Here is a 19679-nt window from a genome sequence, read left to right on the forward strand (position 1 = left end):
TTCCACGTACGCACGTCGGAACGCCGAAGTAGTTATCTGTCGACTACGCAATACGATCCCGGCAGCAGAGAGCTTTAGTTTGTCTGTAGAATTAATATTTGCGGATACCTGGTTACCGGAGTTGTTGACGGCTGCAGCAGTGGCAGCAGCCGCGGAGCTGGTAGCGACATCTTGGGGCGTTTTGTCCAACTACAATAATTTCTGTCTTCTGTTTCCTCTATCGTGTTGCTGTTCTTGCCGCAAAAAAAAAGAAAAAAAAAGCAATGAGAATACTGCGAGTTGCTAATTATCTCATTTCTAATGCTTTACACAGAGTCAACAAGCGGGTAAGTCGCTGCAATATTATGTTGTAGTTCTCTGGTTAGGCTATGCATCATCAGGTGTCGCCACCAGCGTTGTCCGTCTTGTACCAACACCACCTAGAACTAGTTCTAGGTGGTGTTGCTTGTACACGCCTCCGGTAACCGTGCCAGAACTCGTGACGTACGTTGTTTACAAAACGGCTCCGCTCGATGACATCATCGCTTTTTGCTTCTATTTCCGGTTCGGCGCTTTCGCGAACTTTAAATCTCAATTAAATTACATTTGAGGCTGTATTTGTGGCTGATATTGTACAGATGGCACCTATATGCACCCATCAGTGTGATGCAACAGTCAAATTGTGTCCGAATTTTTGTGCCACCACTACTTTAACGTCGAGGTGTTAAATACGTGGTCTCTACGTGGAAAATGTGTTACCACTTCAAGCTACGACCAATCAATAGACGCAGTAATAAGTATGTCGGTAATCGAATGCCATTAAGTTGTTCTACTAACCCTGTTTAGAGTGCACCCGTCAGCTGTCATATGCAGGCTCAGATAAAATAAGTAAAAAAAAGATGACCTTGTTTTGTAAACAAAAGTATACGAAAGTCAGGCTTGACTTGACAGGAAATGACCTAGATTTCATGTCAACTAGATTAATAAATACGGCCCAGATTAATTAAAATCTTATTAATGGAATCACGTGTTTCCCTAATAGCTCCTTCCGATACCAATCAAACTGCAAGTGACCGTGGTGGATGAATTCTGTTAACTGACGGCCTGCGTTATCTTTCCCATGCAATATGTGGAGATTTTGCTCAGATCATCTTTTAAGAGAAAGCTTTCGAAGTCTCTCTCGTACACACCCTCCCCATCCTCCCACGTTTCGTGTAGCTGTTGTTGGGTTGTACGTTTCACTGGCATCGACCTATATTTTATTTATTTATTTATGAGTACCTTACAGTGCCCTCGTGGGGCATTGTGTAAGGGGGGGGGGGGCAATACAGCATGTACAAAAAAGAGATAAATATACATAGGTGAAATACTGATTATTACAGATGTAACTGAACACACGAACATAGAAATGCAAAATATACTAAAACAGCAAAATGTAGTGTCTAAAGGCGTTACACAAAATATAATATAAGTAACTATTTAAACACCAACAGTTTAACAAGATATGATAACTGCCGAAAGAGTTTTTCGCAAATAACTGAGCACAGAGGATAAAATAAAAACAGGGGGAAAAAAGAAAAAGAAATATGTATACCGTGAGCGATATGAGGACTAAGAAATGAAATCGAGCGAAAGGAATGATTTCAATAAACGGCCCCGGTCTTTGTTATCGTAACTCCTTTGCTTTCCTGTGTTTCTGCCTCACTCCTCCTTATCTGCTATCAACTAACTGCTGATCCTGATCTCCCGCCAACCGCTAGAAAATACAGCATCCTAAGCAATCACCGAGGCCCGCTCTGGTCTTGTGCGACTAAAGGGAAGCGCTTCGCTCAAGAACATACTTGTCTTGCGGATGAACCACTTCGCAAACAGAGAACCCGAAGGTCAAGGGTTAGCGATATCGCTGGAGAGCTTTGAGAGTAGTCAAAAGGGTCTCTTCTTGACAACTGCAAGATCTACACCGACATGGCCATGGTCTTTCTTACTGACGAAGCGCTGATAAGGCATTTTTTGTTGTGTTCCTCTTCAAATACGATATTTTGCTTGCTCGTGAAATTTGCGTGTTTTCCTGCATTCCTGGTGATTATATAAAATGATATTTAAGTAAACAGGAATTATTCATGTAAGAAATCCCAGTTTCTCTCGGAGGGAGAGACAGACAAATACACAAGGTAAGGTTTGCCATTGTATTGACCCTATTTATTGCACCAGACGTCTATTTGATAATTACAATAACATACGTGGTTTCCCACCTGCACGAGCAACACGAGCAAATAAGAACAGAGAACCCCCCCCCCCCTCATATTCTGTCCTCACCCGCGCGTAGCCTGGCGTCATAACCTGGCCAACCCGGCGTCCCCTTCGCGCAGGCGTGTTATATGGATTAGATGCACTTATAGCTTTGGGAGCGAGCCTTAGCCAGCCACACCCTCGAAGACCAGCGCCAGCTGGTAGCGAGGGCTGTCGAAGCGGTGAAAGCCTATGGTTTCCTGGAATGGGGAGACCACCCCAAAGACGATGCCTGAATGAAAACAAAATAAAGATGTTTATTCTCTCTCTCTCTCCCCTTCGCGCATATTCCCTTGCTCCCACAGCATACTGCGTCCGCGGATGTTATCGCTCTTTGACTTCACGCAGACGATCACGGCGACGGAGAAATTTTGCGTGGAGTTTCCCAAAAAAGGCCAATTAATGCGGATAAGAACATGGTTCACTGTGATTCATACCAGTATGTGTCAATTAAACCTCATTTGCGATTTTACAGCGAAGCTGTTGAGTGCTAGGGTGAAGGGGTGTAGGCAGGCAGTATTTAGAGTGGCAACAACTTCGACAAAACCGCCATGTTGCTTCGGAGCACGCATACGCGCGCTATGGCATACGCCTTGAATATACATATAGTGCTAGCTCGTTTTATTTCTTCAGTTTCACGCGCGTGTCTATCGTCATGTTTGCGCAGCGTCCGCGTCAACAACTTCGGCCCAGCATGGCGTTCACCTGGACAAAGGTTGTCACCACCCTGCTCCCGGGGGAGGCGGCACTGACTTTGAGGCACCCTCATTCAGATTAAAACCCCTATTGGCCTCGAGGAGTTACGGAGTCGCCCTCTATCGGACGCGCCTCGATTGCGTGCTAGGCAGGATGCCGCCGGCGCGCTCCCCATAGGTTTTGCTGTCGGCGCTCTACAAAAACACCTCGCGGGAGCCCTCCAGGGCATTTCTGTAAGTACTTTCGAAATGAACTGTGTTTTTTACTGTCAAGATAATCATTTTCGACGAAATGAAAGCACAAAATAGTCTACAGTCGCTGTCTCTTTGCAGAAAACCGAGCACCCGCTTCACGCTGTCACCGCGTTGCAGACCCCTGAACCGGCTTCTTACGTGAAAGGTAGTCACTCGCTGAGTGCAAACTATGTGAAATATCTCGTCAGAGTAGACTGCCTGTATAACCAAACGGAGCATAACAGAAAGAAGCCTCAAGCCAGCGATCGCACGGGTTCGCGACGACTGACGGTGCCTCTACATGTATGAGCGTCTGCATGTATGTTCGTACTGCTGGTTTCGCTTTTGCTACGAGCGCGTTTTGGCACCGCGCTGTGAACTTTAGGCCGCAAAACATGAGAATTTGTGAGTAAACAAACAACTACTGTTGGGCGGACGCTATCAGAGCAGTTCAAAAACTATTTCCTTACAACTGCGACTTCGGTGCGCATGACAACTTTGTGATCTGCCGTCCCGACGATTCAGTGTTTTTTTTTTTTTCTCTTTCGGTCTAAATTCGGGTACGTTTCAATGTCATTTGACAAGTTGTCTCGCACTGCGTGTTGATCGGTCTTCTCAGCGGGCAAATGCCGCTGCTTCTGTTTCTTTATTCAGCGCATTCGTTTCGTTTGGTGCTCACACAAAACGTGAGCAAATGCGACGCCTTTTTTTAATGCTCCTCATTATTGTTCCGTTTGCATTCCAGTGAACTTGCCGCTCTCTGTGATCAACAAATTCATAGACCAAAGCTTCACCACTTCGAGATTGCTGGTGGAAGGAGAACCAGTCTACGAGACCGAGCATGTAGTAGCATGCGACGCCTAGGAAAAGAAAGAAAATACAGTAACGCGGGAGAATCAGTACATCGACTGACAAGAAGAAGATGGCTTTCGCCTTCTAGTCATCTTTAACGAATGCATAAGGGACCCTGTGCGTTTTTTAATTCAACGTATCTAAACAATGACTTGTGCATCTGCAGCCGATTTTGTGGACGCTGAGCACGGGGCCGACGATCAAGAGGTCGCATTGGAGGGTTCTGAGATGGCATCGCACGTGGTAAAATGTAGCGCTTTTACCATCCTGTGGCAGATAAGCATCATTTGCCGGCGGGAAGCGCGCGCGAGCCATCGTCTCAGTGCGCGCTGTCTGCTACTCACCGAACATCACAGGCCCGACGCAGTAACAAAAGTCTTCGTCGCGGAAGTGTTTGTTGCACACAAGACTCGTAGCGGATGGCTACTTGCCGGTTCTTAGCTCTACAACCCATGCTTCACGCTGTTTCTTGTCCCGCGGTTACCAGTGCAGGCTGACACTGGGCTCCTTTGCGTAAGCGCGGCGCTGCGGCACCGAGCGGTAGAGCCCCATGTTCGTCGCCTTCGGAGGCAGCCACTCTATTAAAATGGTTTCAATTGAGTAGAAAATGAGAGAAAACTTCCGATTTTGAACAGACCGCAGCGCATGTGGGACTTGAAACTCGTTTTCAAAGCACGCGGCAGTGCGCCACAGGCAGCCGACGCGGCCGCGGAGACCACGTGATCCTGCCAAGTACGTCACGCCGACGGTGGCGCCGGCGTTTCCAGTGGTGGGCCTCGAGGCCAATACTTCGTAAAAGTACAGTGTACTAGAAGGGGGCAGTGGGCTCACTGCCGTATCCCTGCGCCGCGCCGCCATGGCCCTCTCCGCGTCGACAGCCTGGGCGCCCGCCAGGGGCGCTGCCGCCAGTTTCTCCTGAAAACTTCTCTTGCGTAAAGCCCCTCCATCACGTCTACTGCCGGCGGAAAACTCATGGAGCGGCTTTACTCTTGCGGGGAGCGAAGCGCGTCCCCTGGTCGGGGTTACGCTGGTTACGATGTAGTTCCGGGGGGGTTCAACAAACGCGGAGTTGAAGGCGGTAAGAGGGCCACCACAATGACGCTTAAAAGAGACCACAAAAAAAATGGAGGAAGGAGGAGGTCGAGCCTTTTATTCTTTTAAGCTGATTCCCCCAGCTGCAGCGCATGTTCACGCCATTCATTCGTTTGAAGGACCTTTGTCGATCGGCACCACGCGTACCTCTTTGCTGCACTTACGTATGCTTGTTTTTCTGAAGGATCGGCATTTGTGTCCGTCCGCAAACTGCAACTGTCTCAAAGACGGTCCACCGCTGCATCTGAACGGGAGGGACGCGCTACAGCCTCCGGCGGTCGTGCACATGGGGCATGCAGCGTACGTGCAGAGAAATAGCTGGGGCAGCGTTTGACAACAAAAACAGCTGGACCCAACGAAGCTAGGAGTCATCGCGTAGTCAAATGCGGTAACAATAAAAGCAAAAAAAAAAAAAAACAGGAGGGTGGTGACAGCAAAACCATACTCGTGTGCAGAAAAAGGAGATGTAGGGGAGACTGAAGTAGCTGTCATTAGGAAGCGGGAGACCCGTAGGGATTGGGCTCCTTTTGGGATGCTCCAGTGCCTGTTAGATCAACGTCGTCGTCGGCTGTTTATTGGTCGTGACCATTTCTGCATTGTTAATCATGGCAAGCATTTGCGCATACATAGGCCGGGGTTTGTGTAAATAAAATCAGATCAGAGGTCTATCAGGCCAGGAGAAGGAGCAAATCTGCCTGCTCATTGCCGGGTGTGCGGCTGTTCTCCTGATCTGAAAGGCACGCAAATTACTGGTAAAGGAACCACGCAATTAGTACGAACGTTAAGTGATTGAAGCGCAAATCTGGAAACATATGGTTCGAACAAATGCATTAGTGTATCTGTCACTATCAAAGAAAGAGATTGCTTATTTAAAAAAATGTGGTTGTCATTCTCTCTTATTGTGAATCACACGTGTTTTATGTACGACGCATGCGCGCTTGGCTTATCAGGGAACGTTATGTGGTTTCATTAAACCTGTTGCTAGTTCCAGCGAGTGTCTTCTCTTCTTGTGTAGGCGTCCGTAAGCTGGTTTTTTTCGTTTCTTCAAGTATGTATACCAACAAGCCCAGCAGCAGATTCTCCTATTACACAGACCAGCTCATATATGCGAAAACAAAAAAAAGAAAAAAAAGTGAAGCGTTGTTGCGGGGCTTGAAAGGCGAGAGTGAAGTCGCTATGATCGTTACAGCGGCGAAAGGGCATTGAAAATCGTATCGATCAGCAGGACAAAAACAAAAAAAAACTTCAACCCCCAACTACACGCCCTATCTGTTACTGCAGCGGCTATGTGGAGGAGCATTCATCTATGCAATAGCCGCTTTAAACATCGCCCACCCTTCGCAAATCAGTCACAACGACAGTAATTTAGTCCACAACTCACAGAAAAGTTGCATCAAAAAGCTCCGTGTGTTGCGCACCGTAACTTTTACTTTTCTTGCGCGCAAAACAGCAACGCGCGCTAGACGCGCCCAGCAATCCGCCGGAAAGTTTCAGGTGACGCTGCGAGCCGCGCCGCCTGTCGGCGGCGACATGAAGTGCGTCACGCTCCGCCGCTCAGTGAGCGCACTACAAACTTCTAGAACACTGTAGTAAAAGTACCGCCATCTGCTCTCCCCTCCGCCGCCTCCTCTCCTGCGCGCTCTCGCGCGCGACGGCGGCGCCCCCTCGAACGCGCCACGCGGACGCGTGAAGTTTTCAGGCCGGTTGCGCGCTGGCGCTGCCACTTCAGCCACAGCTTTTCTAGTCCAGCCGTGGTCGCGTGCCATGTCTCGCATACGGCTGTGTGTAATGACTCTATTATTTCTGCGTTCATTTTCTCAGTTGGTGTAGGTGTGCGCACCATCTAATTCCCTTACAGCGCGCCAGGAGAGCTGCTGCAAGCAATGTACAATTTGTAGCAAATTGCATGTCGTTTACGGTTCTTTTCGGAGCGCAGCATTTCCCCGTGTATTTATTGCATCGGCAAGAAATATTTACATGGCAGCTGTGATGTCAAGCCACGCCGTTTGGGAAGGAATAGTTCCCGTGCGTATAAACTATCTCTATCATATATAACTGCAGCAATGCCTGCAATTCCCATGAAGGTGCTCGATCAAAATTTCATGACATTTCACATATGTTACTTCTCGGCCTGCCCGCCGCGGTGATGTAGCGGTTTCGGCGCTCGCCTGCTGACCCGAAGGTCGCGTGTTCGGTCCCGGCCGCGGCGGTCGCAATTCGATAGAGGTGAAATGCTAGAGGCCCGCGTACTGTGCGATGTCAGTGCACGTTAAACAACACCAGATGGTCAAAATTTCATTTCCGGAGCCCTACACTACGGTGTGCCTCATAATCATATCGTGGTTTTGTGAAGTGGAAGATTTATGCTTCAATAAATTCAGTTGTTAGTCTGCGCTCGTCCTGTGTACTACTTCTTCTTGTGTTCCGTCAACCGCGCAGTTTTTTACCATTCTATGTCATACCAACTAGCCCCCCAACGCACTTTACTCAAGTTAGGTGGAAATCTTATCACAGCAGCAAAACACCATAAGCGTCGGAGAACGTTCTAAACATGAATGAACGTTTATTAAAATAAGCGCATGGCTGCGCTTTAATTGAAATTTTAAATTTATTGCTTTGATCTACTGCGCGTCAAACAGACATCTGCTGCAACTACCGCAGCGTGTTGAAACGTATGCGCTAAATCTGTGACGCGACAATTCATGATGACACGCCGGCCGATGAGCCGCGGTCCGCTGAACTAAAGCCCCGCTCATGCTCCGAATTTGCAAAAAGTTCTGACTGTCACCCAGAAGTGGTTCGCCAAATTAGACAATATTGACACGCCCGCTTCTTCTTTTATTTTGATGTGTTCGAGTTTGACCAGCAAGGACGGTTATCAACGCTCGACGCTGGCCCCGAAGCAGTGTTCGAGAAGCTTCACGATTTTGGTAGATCGTTTTGTTCAGATTGCGCGCCGCACGCGAATGTTCCAGCTTTGTCGAGAGATAACGCCGCCACCAGCGATATTGCTGGAAAGTTCCATAGCGCCTGTATAAAAGCCGACGCGCTTGACCGCTTGTCAGTTGATCGACGGACGACGCCCTGTTCGCCGCTATCATTGTACAGCGTGTATTGCTGTAGTTCTAGTTCTCATTTTCCGGCCACAAGTTCGGCCAAATAAACAGTTTCATCCTGCAAACGCCGACTGCTGTCTTCGTCGACGTCACGACCACGTGACATCTGGTGGAGGTGCTGCTTCATGATCCGGACGCCACCGCGGAGCGCTCACCCAAGTCCAAGCCGCGACGAGGACGACGGCAAGGAAATCCCGGATCATCGAACAAGCCGCAGGCAGAAGGGACTGCAGCCAGAACACGGGCTCCTTCCCGAAAAACCCAGGCAGCCGCAGATCTCAACATCCACCACAGCGACGATGACCGACCACGTGCAGCGTGCGCCAATCCTTTTTCGCCCGCCCAAGGAGCCGCCAACCTTCCGCGCATCGTCGTTCGAAGACCGGGAAAGCTGGCTCGAAGCCTACGACCGAGTCGCCCTTTTCAATGCCTGGACCAGGGAAGACAAGCTACAGCATGTCTACTTCGCCTTGGAGGACGCAGCTAGAACATGGTTCGAGAACCAAGAGCGAACCCTGACGACATGGGACGTTTTTCGCAGCAGGTTCCTGGCAACATTCACCAGCGTTGTCCGCAAGGAGAGGGCCGAGGCTCTGCTCGAAACCCGCGTGCAGCTGCCAAACGAAAACGTGGCACTCTTCACAGAAGAAATGACGAGACTGTTCCGCCACGCAGACCCTGAGATGCCCGAGGAGAAGAAAGTTCGCTTCCTCATGCGAGGAATCAAGCAGGAGCTGTTTGCGGGACTAATCAGAAACCCACCCAAGACCATCCAAGAATTCCTCGCGGAGGCAACAACAATCGAGAAGACGCTCGAGATGCGCACTCGGCAGTACAATCGCCGCGCATTCCAAGACAGCGCAGCTGTTCATGGCCTCGGCTCCGACGACTTCCGCGACACCATCCGAGCCATCGTGCGAGAGGAGCTGCGAAAGCTCGCACCTTTTGCAAAGCCCGAAGTGACGTCGATTGCGGACGTTGTACGCGAGGAAATCCAACAATCACTGGGTGTTCCTCAACCGGCACCGCCACAGCTGCAAGCAATGAGCTATGCTGCTGCAGCCCGACGCAACGCCCCGCCTCCTCGCCCACGTCAAGACGCCGCGCCGCCCCAGCAGTTCCGCCGTCAGGCACCACCGCCGCCACCACCGACGTCATACCGCCCGCCAGCCGGTCAGCGATACACGCCGAGGAAGACCGACGTTTGGCGCGCCCCCGACCATCGTCCACTCTGCTACCACTGCGGAGAAGCCGGCCACACCTACCGCCGCTGCCATTATTGACAGATGGGACTGCGTGGGTTCGCCGTCGACGCGCCACGTCCACAGCAGGGGGAACGACCACGTGACATCGCCGACTACCTGGCAGGAGCGCAGTGGACCCCCCGAGGACCTTCCCGATCGCCGTCGCCAGGCCGCTACGCCTCTCCCCAACGCCGACCAAACACTGGCCCAACCCGGGGCCGGTCACCTAGCCCGCATCCGGAAAACTAAGGGCAGCAACCGATGGAGGTGCGGTTGCTGTACGACGAAATACCGAAGACGCTCCGCCGCCGACGCCGCCGCTACGACGAAGGCTTCAGAACACGACGCGAATCCCTGACGACGAAACCTCGCGGACCGAAGTAGACCTGACGACGCAACGTGGAAGCAGTGGAACAAACCGACGTACCCGTGACCCGACGCCACGACCTAACTGCAACGCAAGACGACGAACTAGCGACCTCGACGTTCTTATCGACGGCCACAACGTCACAGCCCTCGTCGACACCGGAGCCGACTATTCTGTCATCAGTGGACCGTTCGCCACGAAGCTGAAGAAAGTTAGGACAGCCTGGGAAGGCCCCGAAATCCGAACAGCTGGAGGTCACCTCGTAACCCCGGAGGGAATCTGCGCAGCGAGACTCACCATTAACAACCGGATTTATCCCGCGAACTTCGTAATCCTGCCGCGTTGCTCGAGAGATGTCATCCTTGGTATGGACTTCTTAGGCCTTCATGGTGCAATCATCGACCTAAGGTCTAAGTCAATAACACTGTCCACGGAAAAGGCACTACCGCCGCACACTCCGCCAAGAAAGCACGCCTTGAATGTGCTGGAAGACCAGGTCACCATTCCCCCTCGCTCCAGCGTCATCATTTCCGTCGGCACTCAAAAATCAGCAGACCTGGAAGGCGTTGTTGAAGGCGACCAGCACCACTTGATTAACCGCAAGATTTGCGTCGCAAGAGGAGTAGCAGAGCTGCGGGCAGGGAAAGCAACAGTTATGCTCACGAATTTCAGCAACGAGTACAAGCACGTGAGCAAAGGCACGACGGTCGCCTACATCGAAGAAATCGTAGTAGCCAGCAATGCTTTCGGCCTCACCGATTCTCCCGAGCCTACTCCGACGAATAAAGCGCCGCAACCAGCTTTCGACATCAATCCCATCCTTCAGAAGCACAAACAAGAAGAGCTCAAAACCCTGCTCTTGCAATACAAGGACTGCTTTTCGTCATCGTCAAGAATTCGGCAGACTCCCGTGGCAAAACATCGCATCATAACAGAGGAAAGCGCCAGACCACTCCGTCAGAGCCCGTACCGAGTTTCGACGCGAGAACGCGAGGCCGTGAAGAAACAGGTCGACGAAATGCTACGCGACGACATCATCCAGCCGTCGAAGAGTCCGTGGGCATCCCCGGTGGTGCTAGTGAAGAAGGATGGGACTCTACGTTTTTGCGTCGATTATCGTCGCCTGAACAAAGTCACGAAGAAGGACGTGTATCCCCTTCCCCGGATAGACGACACCCTGGATCGATTACACAACGCAAAGTACTTTTCGTCGATGGACCTCAAGACCGGTTACTGGCAAATAGAAGTCGACGAGAGAGACCGAGAAAAGACTGCTTTTATAACACCAGACGGCCTGTTCGAGTTCAAGGTCATGCCCTTTGGTCTTTGCTCGGCACCTGCGACTTTTCAACGGGTTATGGATACAGTACTGACCGGCTTGAAGTGGCAGACGTGTCTCGTGTACTTGGACGACGTCGTTGTGTTTTCCTCAAACTTCGACGAACACCTTCGGCGCCTTGAAGTTGTACTTCAAGCAGTCAAGACCTCCGGACTCACCTTGAAGCCTGAAAAGTGCCGCTTCGCGTACGAGGAGCTCTTGTTCTTGGGTCACGTGATCAGCAAGGATGGTGTTCGCCCGGATCCGCTGAAAACAGCTGCCATCGCTGACTTCCCGACGCCCACCGACAAGAACGCCGTACGCCGTTTTCTCGGCTTGTGCGCCTATTACAGACGTTTCGTCAAGGAAACACTCCGACGCTGACTGCCTGTCTCGCGCCCCCGTCGACCCACCGCCGCAGGACGACAAGGAGGACGACTCCTTCTTGGGAATCATAAGTGCCGAAGACTTCGCCGAACGACAGCGAGCGGACCCAGAACTCAGGGGCCTTGTGGAATACCTCGAGGGCAGGACCATCGTTGTTCCCAAGGTATTCACGCGAGGACTGACGTCGTTTTTCTTGCGCAACGGTGTTTTCCTTAAGAAGAACTTCTCGCCGCTTCGAGCCGATTCCCTTCTCGTAGTGCCCTCGACATTGCGACCAGAGGTCCTCCAGGCTCTGCATGACGACCCGACGTCTGGACACCTGGGTGTTTCTCGCACGCTCGCAAGAATACAGGAAAAGTATTACTGGCCGCGCCTTGTCGCCGACGCAACTCGCTACGTCAAGACCTGCCGGGACTGTCAGCGACGCAAGACACCGCCGACTAGGCCAGCCGGACTTCTGCAGCCTATCGAGCCACCTCGACGGCCGTTCCAGCAAATTGGGATGGACTTACTAGGGCCGTTCCGGACGTCCAATACCGGAAACAAATGGATCGTCGTAGCTACCGACTACCTCACCCGCTACGCCGAGACAAGGGCCCTACCCAGAGGCAGTGCCGCCGAGGTAGCGAAGTTCTTCGTTGAGAACATCCTCCTGCGTCATGGCGCCCCAGAGGTCCTCATCACCGACAGAGGTACGGCGTTTACTGCTGACCTAACTCAGGCAATACTGAGATACAGCCAAACAAGCCACCGCCGGACCACAGCGTACCACCCACAGACCAATGGCCTCACCGAGCGGCTAAACAAGACCATCGCCGACATGCTGGCCATGTATGTCGACGTCGAACACAAGACGTGGGATGCCATCCTTCCGTATGTGACCTTCGCATACAACACGGCCATGCAAGAAACGACGCAAATGACGCCGTACACGCTGGTCTACGGAAGGAGCCCGGCAACGACGCTCGACGCAATACTACCAACCGCCACCGACGAAGACGACCTCGACGTTGCCGCCTATTTGCAACGCGCCGAAGAAGCTCGACAGCTCGCCCGCCTGCGCATCAAGAACCAGCAGAGGGTCGACAGCCGTCACTATAATCTTCGACGACGCCACATGGAGTACCAACCCGGTGACCGTGTGTGGGTCTGGACGCCGATGCGCCGACGTGGGCTCAGTGAAAAACTTCTTCGGCGATACAAGGTGCTTCGACGTCACGGCGCTCTTGACTACGAGGTCGTCCCGGACGGAATTACGAACTCCCAGCGACGCCGCGCACGACCTGAAGTCGTCCATGTCGTGCGCCTTAAGCCGTTTTTTGCGCGTTAGCGAACCTGGGGACTCTACTTTTTCCTTTGTTATTGTAATTTATTTGTGTATGCACTTGTTTTTTCCTTTCCATGTTGCAAGCATCGGGACGATGCTTTTTCAGAGGGGGGCAATGACACGCCCGCTTCTTTTTTTATTTTGATGTGTTCGAGTTTGACCAGCAAGGACGGTTATCAACGCTCGACGCTGGCCCCGAAGCAGTGTTCGAGAAGCTTCACGATTTTGGTAGATCGTTTTGTTCAGATTGCGCGCCGCACGCGAATGTTCCAGCTTTGTCGAGAGATAACGCCGCCACCAGCGATATTGCTGGAAAGTTCCATAGCGCCTGTATAAAAGCCGACGCGCTTGACCGCTTGTCAGTTGATCGACGGACGACGCCCTGTTCGTCGCTATCATTGTACAGCGTGTATTGCTGTAGTTCTAGTTCTCATTTTCCGGCCACAAGTTCGGCCAAATAAACAGTTTCATCCTGCAAACGCCGACTGCTGTCTTCGTCGACGTCACGACCACGTGACAATATGATGGAGGAGCTGCACGCAAATGCACTGCTTTCGATAAATCCTGCGCGCTAGGTTCTTTTTTTTTTTTTTTTTTGCTATCGCACTTTCATTCCGACGCTCGCTCCGTTTTCGCCCTTCCATCCGTCATCACAGTGAAAGGTTAGTAGAATATGTGGAACATAACCTATTGTTCTAGTGCACGACATTCGTTCTTTCAGAGTTATTAATATGTGGGGTTTTACGTGCCAAAACCGTGATATGATCAGGAGGCACGCCGTAGTGGAGGCCTCCGAAAATTTCGACCATCTGGTGTTCAAGACAGTCACTTGCTCGAGAAAGTGACTGCCTTGGTGCATGACAAATAACACGAAATTTCGCGTGACATTGAGTAAGTAATACACCACATATCTCACACGGCAAAGCAAGACGCCTAGCGGTCAAGAGTAAAAACGCGCGAGCACTTACCTCACAAAGCCGCGCCGATCTCGGCTCGAAGTTTGCTCGACCGATTCTGTGGAGCCAGATTTTGCGACGACCTGCATTTTCTTTTCCGCACGGAATGCAAAAAAACTTTTTCCCGTGGGTGTCACGGTTATGGCAGCCAAACGCACAGCAACCCGGCATCGCGACAATATGAGCGAGACGCACACGTACGCTTCAAACTTCGTGCACTTCACATGGGGCGAACACACAGCACATGGCACGTCGGAGCGTTCAACATGGCGCCGAGAGGCGAAGGAGACAAAATACCGGGAAAGAGGGCGCGCGCTACCACGTGACCGCAGTCGCCCTATCAGAGGCGTGGAGAGGAGGAAGCGGCGTAAATCAAGAGAAAGCTGTACTTTTCCGAAGGTATAGGGACTTTAATTCAGATCGATACGTCGCGCCATCTCGTGGCGTCGTATGAAACGCCGGTTTGGCGGCGTTTCAAACTTAGGATAGTAAAAAGCGTTCATTATGCCACGCTTTTCGCAGGGCCTTAGGTTTTCCTTCTTTAATAAAATGACCTAGCTCACACTGGCAGCCACGTGAGCGCGTCCGCGCTGCTACGCGCGCTACGATTGGCGTAGCCGTCTTTAATAGGACGTTATAGCATTTCTCCAATACGTCTCGTCGACCGATCGCGTTTGTCCATTGTATCGTGACGTAAGAGATCTCGCTATCGATATGTTCAGTTGCTTTTTGGACTCTCCATGGGTCGGACGACTGTAGTACGTACCAAAGAGGAGTAGTGGCAGTACGAGGAACGTCGGTACGCCCAGATGCTCGACTGTGCGCGTCGACATCGAGCTAATGCCACCGACCACGATCGGGCAAGTGAAGCCAAACGCACGTGCGACTGCTCGCCGTCGGACGCTTCCCCAGCTTCGCTGGTCTTCCTTGTTCACAAACAGTTGGAAGGGCTCTAAATATTTTTCCCTGCTAAAACGCAAGATGCTCTTCAATATGTGGCGTTAGGGGCGACTCATCGCCTGCATGCACAAGGCAAGCGTGAACTAACAACTGTCACAGTTGTTACGTCCATGTGCTTGAGCAACGCTCTGCAAGTGTCGCCAATGGAAAATCAGACGCTCTTAGATATTTCTTTTTTTTTAACTGTGGCGCGCGGAGTGACCTCCTGCGTCTCCAGCCACACGGGGGCGTCTGATGCAAGGTGTGCCCGGTGTTCTATGTTTTTTTTTTTCCTTCTATATCCCGAGTGGGTACAGAAAAGGGCCACTTTGTTGTGCGCGTCTCAAGGGCAGTTTTCAATTTGAAAGAAAATTAGGAGCGTTGCGTAATAGAAAACACGCTCACGCTCCTCCGAGATTTGCTTACCACCAGCGGTACATGGTGTATATACCTACATAGCTCGCCGTTATTTCCCCGGCGCATACATGGCGTGTGGCTGAGTTGTCTAACGCAGCGCACTGGGGAGCGAGGCGTTGCTGGTTCTAATCCGCGGTCGGGTACTTCAGAATTTTTTCTTCGGCTTTATTTTTCTTTGTGCTTTTTATATATACACATACATATACCGGGGCATGACGGCGACGGCAAAAATCAGCCGAGAGTGTCAATATAATTGCTATCGCAATAAAAATTGCAAATTCACTTTTCATAAGAACTATTTAGAGACTTATTTTCAAACCACGTACGTTTCAGCACAATTTCAAAGTATAACGGTGTGCGGGAAAGCCACGAAATTTACCTCAAGAGAAAAAGCAAAGTCAATGTCCACTGAGTTTTATTCTCCTCAGTTTATCTTGTCTACAGCAATAAATTCCTGAATTACTGGAATTCCATGTATTTCAGAAATTACTGAAATTCTGGAACATTTACCATGATTTTGATTTTTTCTCAAAATTCCTTCAGAGTAAAATAAATCAAATCAAATCAAAGTTAATTTACATCATGTAGACGTGGGCAAGCTTGGGAGAAAATCGAAACAGTTCCCTTGAGGAAAGCCGAAGCCCCCATATTGCAAGGCAAGGCACATAGTAGAGACACACAAGTACGTGCAAATGCTATCAGAAAATCAAACCAGCGCGTTACATACATGAATAAAATAAACCACTCATAAAGTTGCATTCAACGTGTTCTTTGGGCTGAAAAAGAATATTGGAATCAAGAAGTGTACCATTTTTTTTTTCGCTAAGTGCGCTCAAAGTGCCGGAATTGCGTAATTAACGGAAAATTGTTTTCGGTGGCCGAAAGTTGTTTTGGGCAAGCAACTTTTTCCTTTAACAAAACTAACTTCAGAATCATTGCGTTGGGTCTAAAGCCTGTTCCCAAAGTAAAGTTCATTACATCGGGAATGGTGATCAGGACCACCTGTTCGTTCTTATCTGGATTCACACAGATGTGTGAGTGTGTATTTTTTGTTTTTGTTTGTTTGTTTGTTTGTTTGTTTGTTTGTTTTTTCCTCCGGAGCACTTGCACGATCGCGTTCCGTTGGCTTTCGTTGGGCATGCTACCGACCTCGCGTCGTGGAATGCGAAGAGGAACGCTACGCGCGTCGTGTCTTCCCTCTAGCCTTGCCGTTAATTCTCACAGGGCGAGCGGGGAACGCGATCGCTCTTGGCGCGCTTTCTCTTTCGCTCGGGAGCGGACACTTTCCCTGCATTTCACCGATCACAAAGCGGTGATAATGGAGGGACCACGTAAACCGACAGTACAATAAAAGTTTGATGTTTAATATATACACGGTGTTTCACACTCTTTATATGATTTACTGGGCGAATTTCACGGAAGAGTTTCACGTTTTACCGATGATTTCCTCCGGAGCTTCGCCCCACTCATCATCATTCACCCCGTGAATATGCTGTGATTTTTTCCCCTCTCTCTCTGTGGGAGCCATTTTGCTTTTCAAAGAACCTCAGGACAGAGCTTTTGTGAAATATTGAGTATTGCCGGATGCAAGTAAACCTTTTCTTCTTCACTGTGTTACTTGCTATATACAACGCTCGGTGCTCTTTGGGTTTGAGCGCGCTATAATACGTGAGCCAACAAATGACACGTATGGGCCTGCGGTTCGCTAAGCCTCGTTCAGTGCTTGTGAATACAGCGCTTCTATGCAGTGAACGTAGGTCCGTAAAATAAACGCTACCGAGGCTCACAAGGTATAACTCGTACCGATGGCGCACGCGCGCGTATTTAGCGCATCAGAATAACGCTTACAGGTTTCTTTCAGACACATTGAAATATGATAGCGTGTCTCGTAAACAAAATAGGACGCTGCCGAAATTCCCAATGAAGTACACGCGTGCACAAACCGGGCGATCGATTGGGAGGCTCTAAGTAGAAGTTTCATTCAGCAACGCGTACAACTTGCGAAACGAATGCGTAAACTGAGTAAACTCGCCTACGTAAAAACCCATCGAGGAAGCTTTACGTTTTATCGCACCTCTGTCGCCGTGACGCAACATTACTGTGCCTCCTGTGGTTAGGAGTGGCTTTAAGGAAAGCACACTCATTTCGTATAGGAATGGCAGACACATCCAGATGTGACGCGTGCAACAGTGACGAAACGACAGAACACATACGGTGCCTTTGCGATCGCTTTGCGACCGAAGGCAACGGCCTTCGCACTGAGTTGAACCAACATGACGACATGCCGTTTTCGAAGGGAAAGATACTCGGACCGTGGCCCTACGCGTCGCAGGCCGGGTAAAGCGATGCGGGCATCGATACTACTTTCTAAATTGGCCGGGCAAGCAATCGCTTGTAGGCAGAACTAATATATTAGCGCTCACCTATATTATTGCATGTGTATGCCTTATCCACGCAAGCCTTATAGATAAAGAATTCTGCGTGCTTTCTGAATGACCCCAATAGCCAATAAAAATAATTCATTTTTGTTATTTTTGTCAATGCATTTGGCTACAAAAGAGCGAAGACATTGAAAAGTATTCATTCCACCTGTGTACCCCTGCAACAAATGTATGACAAAAATGCATTTTGTATTGTCTCTCATTTTAAGGGGTGCGGGAATCAAAGGTACAGAAAAGAGAGCCAGCGCCGCAGGACAAAACATGGAAGGCAGTCCAACAAAGTTATTGAAATTAACGTGCACGAAAGGCTAGCCATTACGTGCACGGCGCTGTTTTGCAAGTAAGACCCCGACAGGCGCGCGCAGTTCTGTCGAGAACATTATAGTTTCGCGTGGATCCGTCCTGTCCATGCCGCCGCGCTCTGTAATTGCTTGGAATTGGCAGTCTTCACCGCGCTGCCGTAGTGCTCTCCGGAGAAGTGACGCGAGCGCGCCCCTTTCGTGGCTTTTTAGACGGGCCGCCGGACACGCAGGGGCTGCCGGCTACCGAGGAGGAGGCCCTAGGACGTGCGCGCTCCTGGCTCAAGGCGCACCCGTGCCACCAGTACAGGGTCCCGGCGGGCCCCGGTGAGGCGCACCAGCGGACTCTGGCGCTGGCGCTGGTCGATCCGGCTTTCTTCGACCGCTGCTCCACGGAGGCCCTGCTGCACGTGCGCGAGTTGCAGCACCAGCTGCTCGTCCAGCTCCCCACGTACGCTAAGAACTGCTCAGTCGGCCGACTCAACTGCCTTCTGGCGCCGGTCGCCAAAAGGCCGCTTGGCAGTGTGAATAATAGCCGCAATTTATCAGGAGACGGCCAATAAGCAGCGACGCCTCCATAACTCCAGCTCCCGTTTCACCTACGTGTTCGTAAACGCGGTGGGTTCCGGCATCTCGGCGTAATTCAATTTTTTTCTTTGTGTGTATAAGACAACAGCTGTTGCCGTGTTGCTGTTTGTCGTTATTGTGTAGTACCAGCAGCCACTCATGGCACACAGGCAATCTCTCTCTCTCCCTCTGCTTGTTTACTGTTTATATATATATATATATATATATATATATATATATATATATATATATATATATATATATATATATATATATATATATATATATATATATATATGACGCTATGAATGAGAGACGTCCAGCGGCTCAGACGCCATACTTTTTTCTATAGCACGCGCCACCTCTTCCTCGTCGGCCATGGCTTCATGTGTCACACGATTCCCCCTCCCCCCGAAAGAATGCGCGAGTTTAACAACAAAACATAAGCAAGCACAGTGTTAAAGCTGAAATGTCAAAACGCGGAGTAGTTCCATGTCACAAGGGAATTCCGTGAAACGAGCACAAAAAGATTCACAGGGGAGGCCGGGGATATCAAGGAGAGCTCTGGTGGGCGAGGCTGGCTGTTGCGTTCGGGACAACATAAGCATGCCTTGCGCATTAAGAGTGACGATAACTCGGTTCGTGGACATGTCACAGCTGAGTAATAATGGAACACTTTGAAGGACAGGAAACTTGAATGTTGTAGGTGTCGGATTCCATGTTGTAACTGGCACACAGGCTGTTCTTTCAGTTTCCGTGCTCCTTGTCGGATACTGATGGGACGACTGCTCTGTCGTTTCGAAATGCAAAGGATGTTTTGGTGTCCTTTTCGTCGTTTTCTGTGGTGTTTCACATGTCTTGATTGAACGTGCAGTCTTGATGTCGGACGTTGAAAGGGCGACGTTCCTCTCTGGCGACGCTCTTTTCTGAGAATATGCCTTGAATTTGATGTCTTGTTTGTCTTGGCCGATACATCTGAAATTTGTTTTCGCTTCGGTTGGCTCGCATTCGAACGTCTTTGCTTAGGCCACGAATGTGTTTCTGATATTTGTAGTTGTCCTTGTCGGAGTGCCTGTTGTCGCTTAATTTGGTCGATTTGCTTGTGCTGGCTTCGCTGATGATGTTGCAGAAATTGCTGAGGTGGTAGCACTTTTGGAACA

General features: G+C 50.3%; 1 protein-coding gene across 2 annotated transcripts in view; it reads left to right on the forward strand.

Annotated features, from left to right (window-relative positions):
* LOC119406516 (cobalamin binding intrinsic factor) overlaps positions 1-19679 on the forward strand; it is a 111059-nt gene that overhangs the window by 40248 nt on the left and 51132 nt on the right. The window contains exon 2 of one of the 2 annotated variants that reach the window (XM_037673258.2): positions 18166-18403. In XM_037673258.2, the coding sequence (XP_037529186.1) occupies positions 18166-18403 (238 nt within the window). The remainder of the gene's footprint in view (positions 1-18165; positions 18404-19679) is intronic. The other variant, XM_049419006.1, reaches the window with a different exon arrangement.

Source organism: Rhipicephalus sanguineus, chromosome 1 (assembly GCF_013339695.2).
Source record: "Rhipicephalus sanguineus isolate Rsan-2018 chromosome 1, BIME_Rsan_1.4, whole genome shotgun sequence".
Lineage (NCBI taxonomy): Eukaryota > Metazoa > Arthropoda > Arachnida > Ixodida > Ixodidae > Rhipicephalus > Rhipicephalus sanguineus.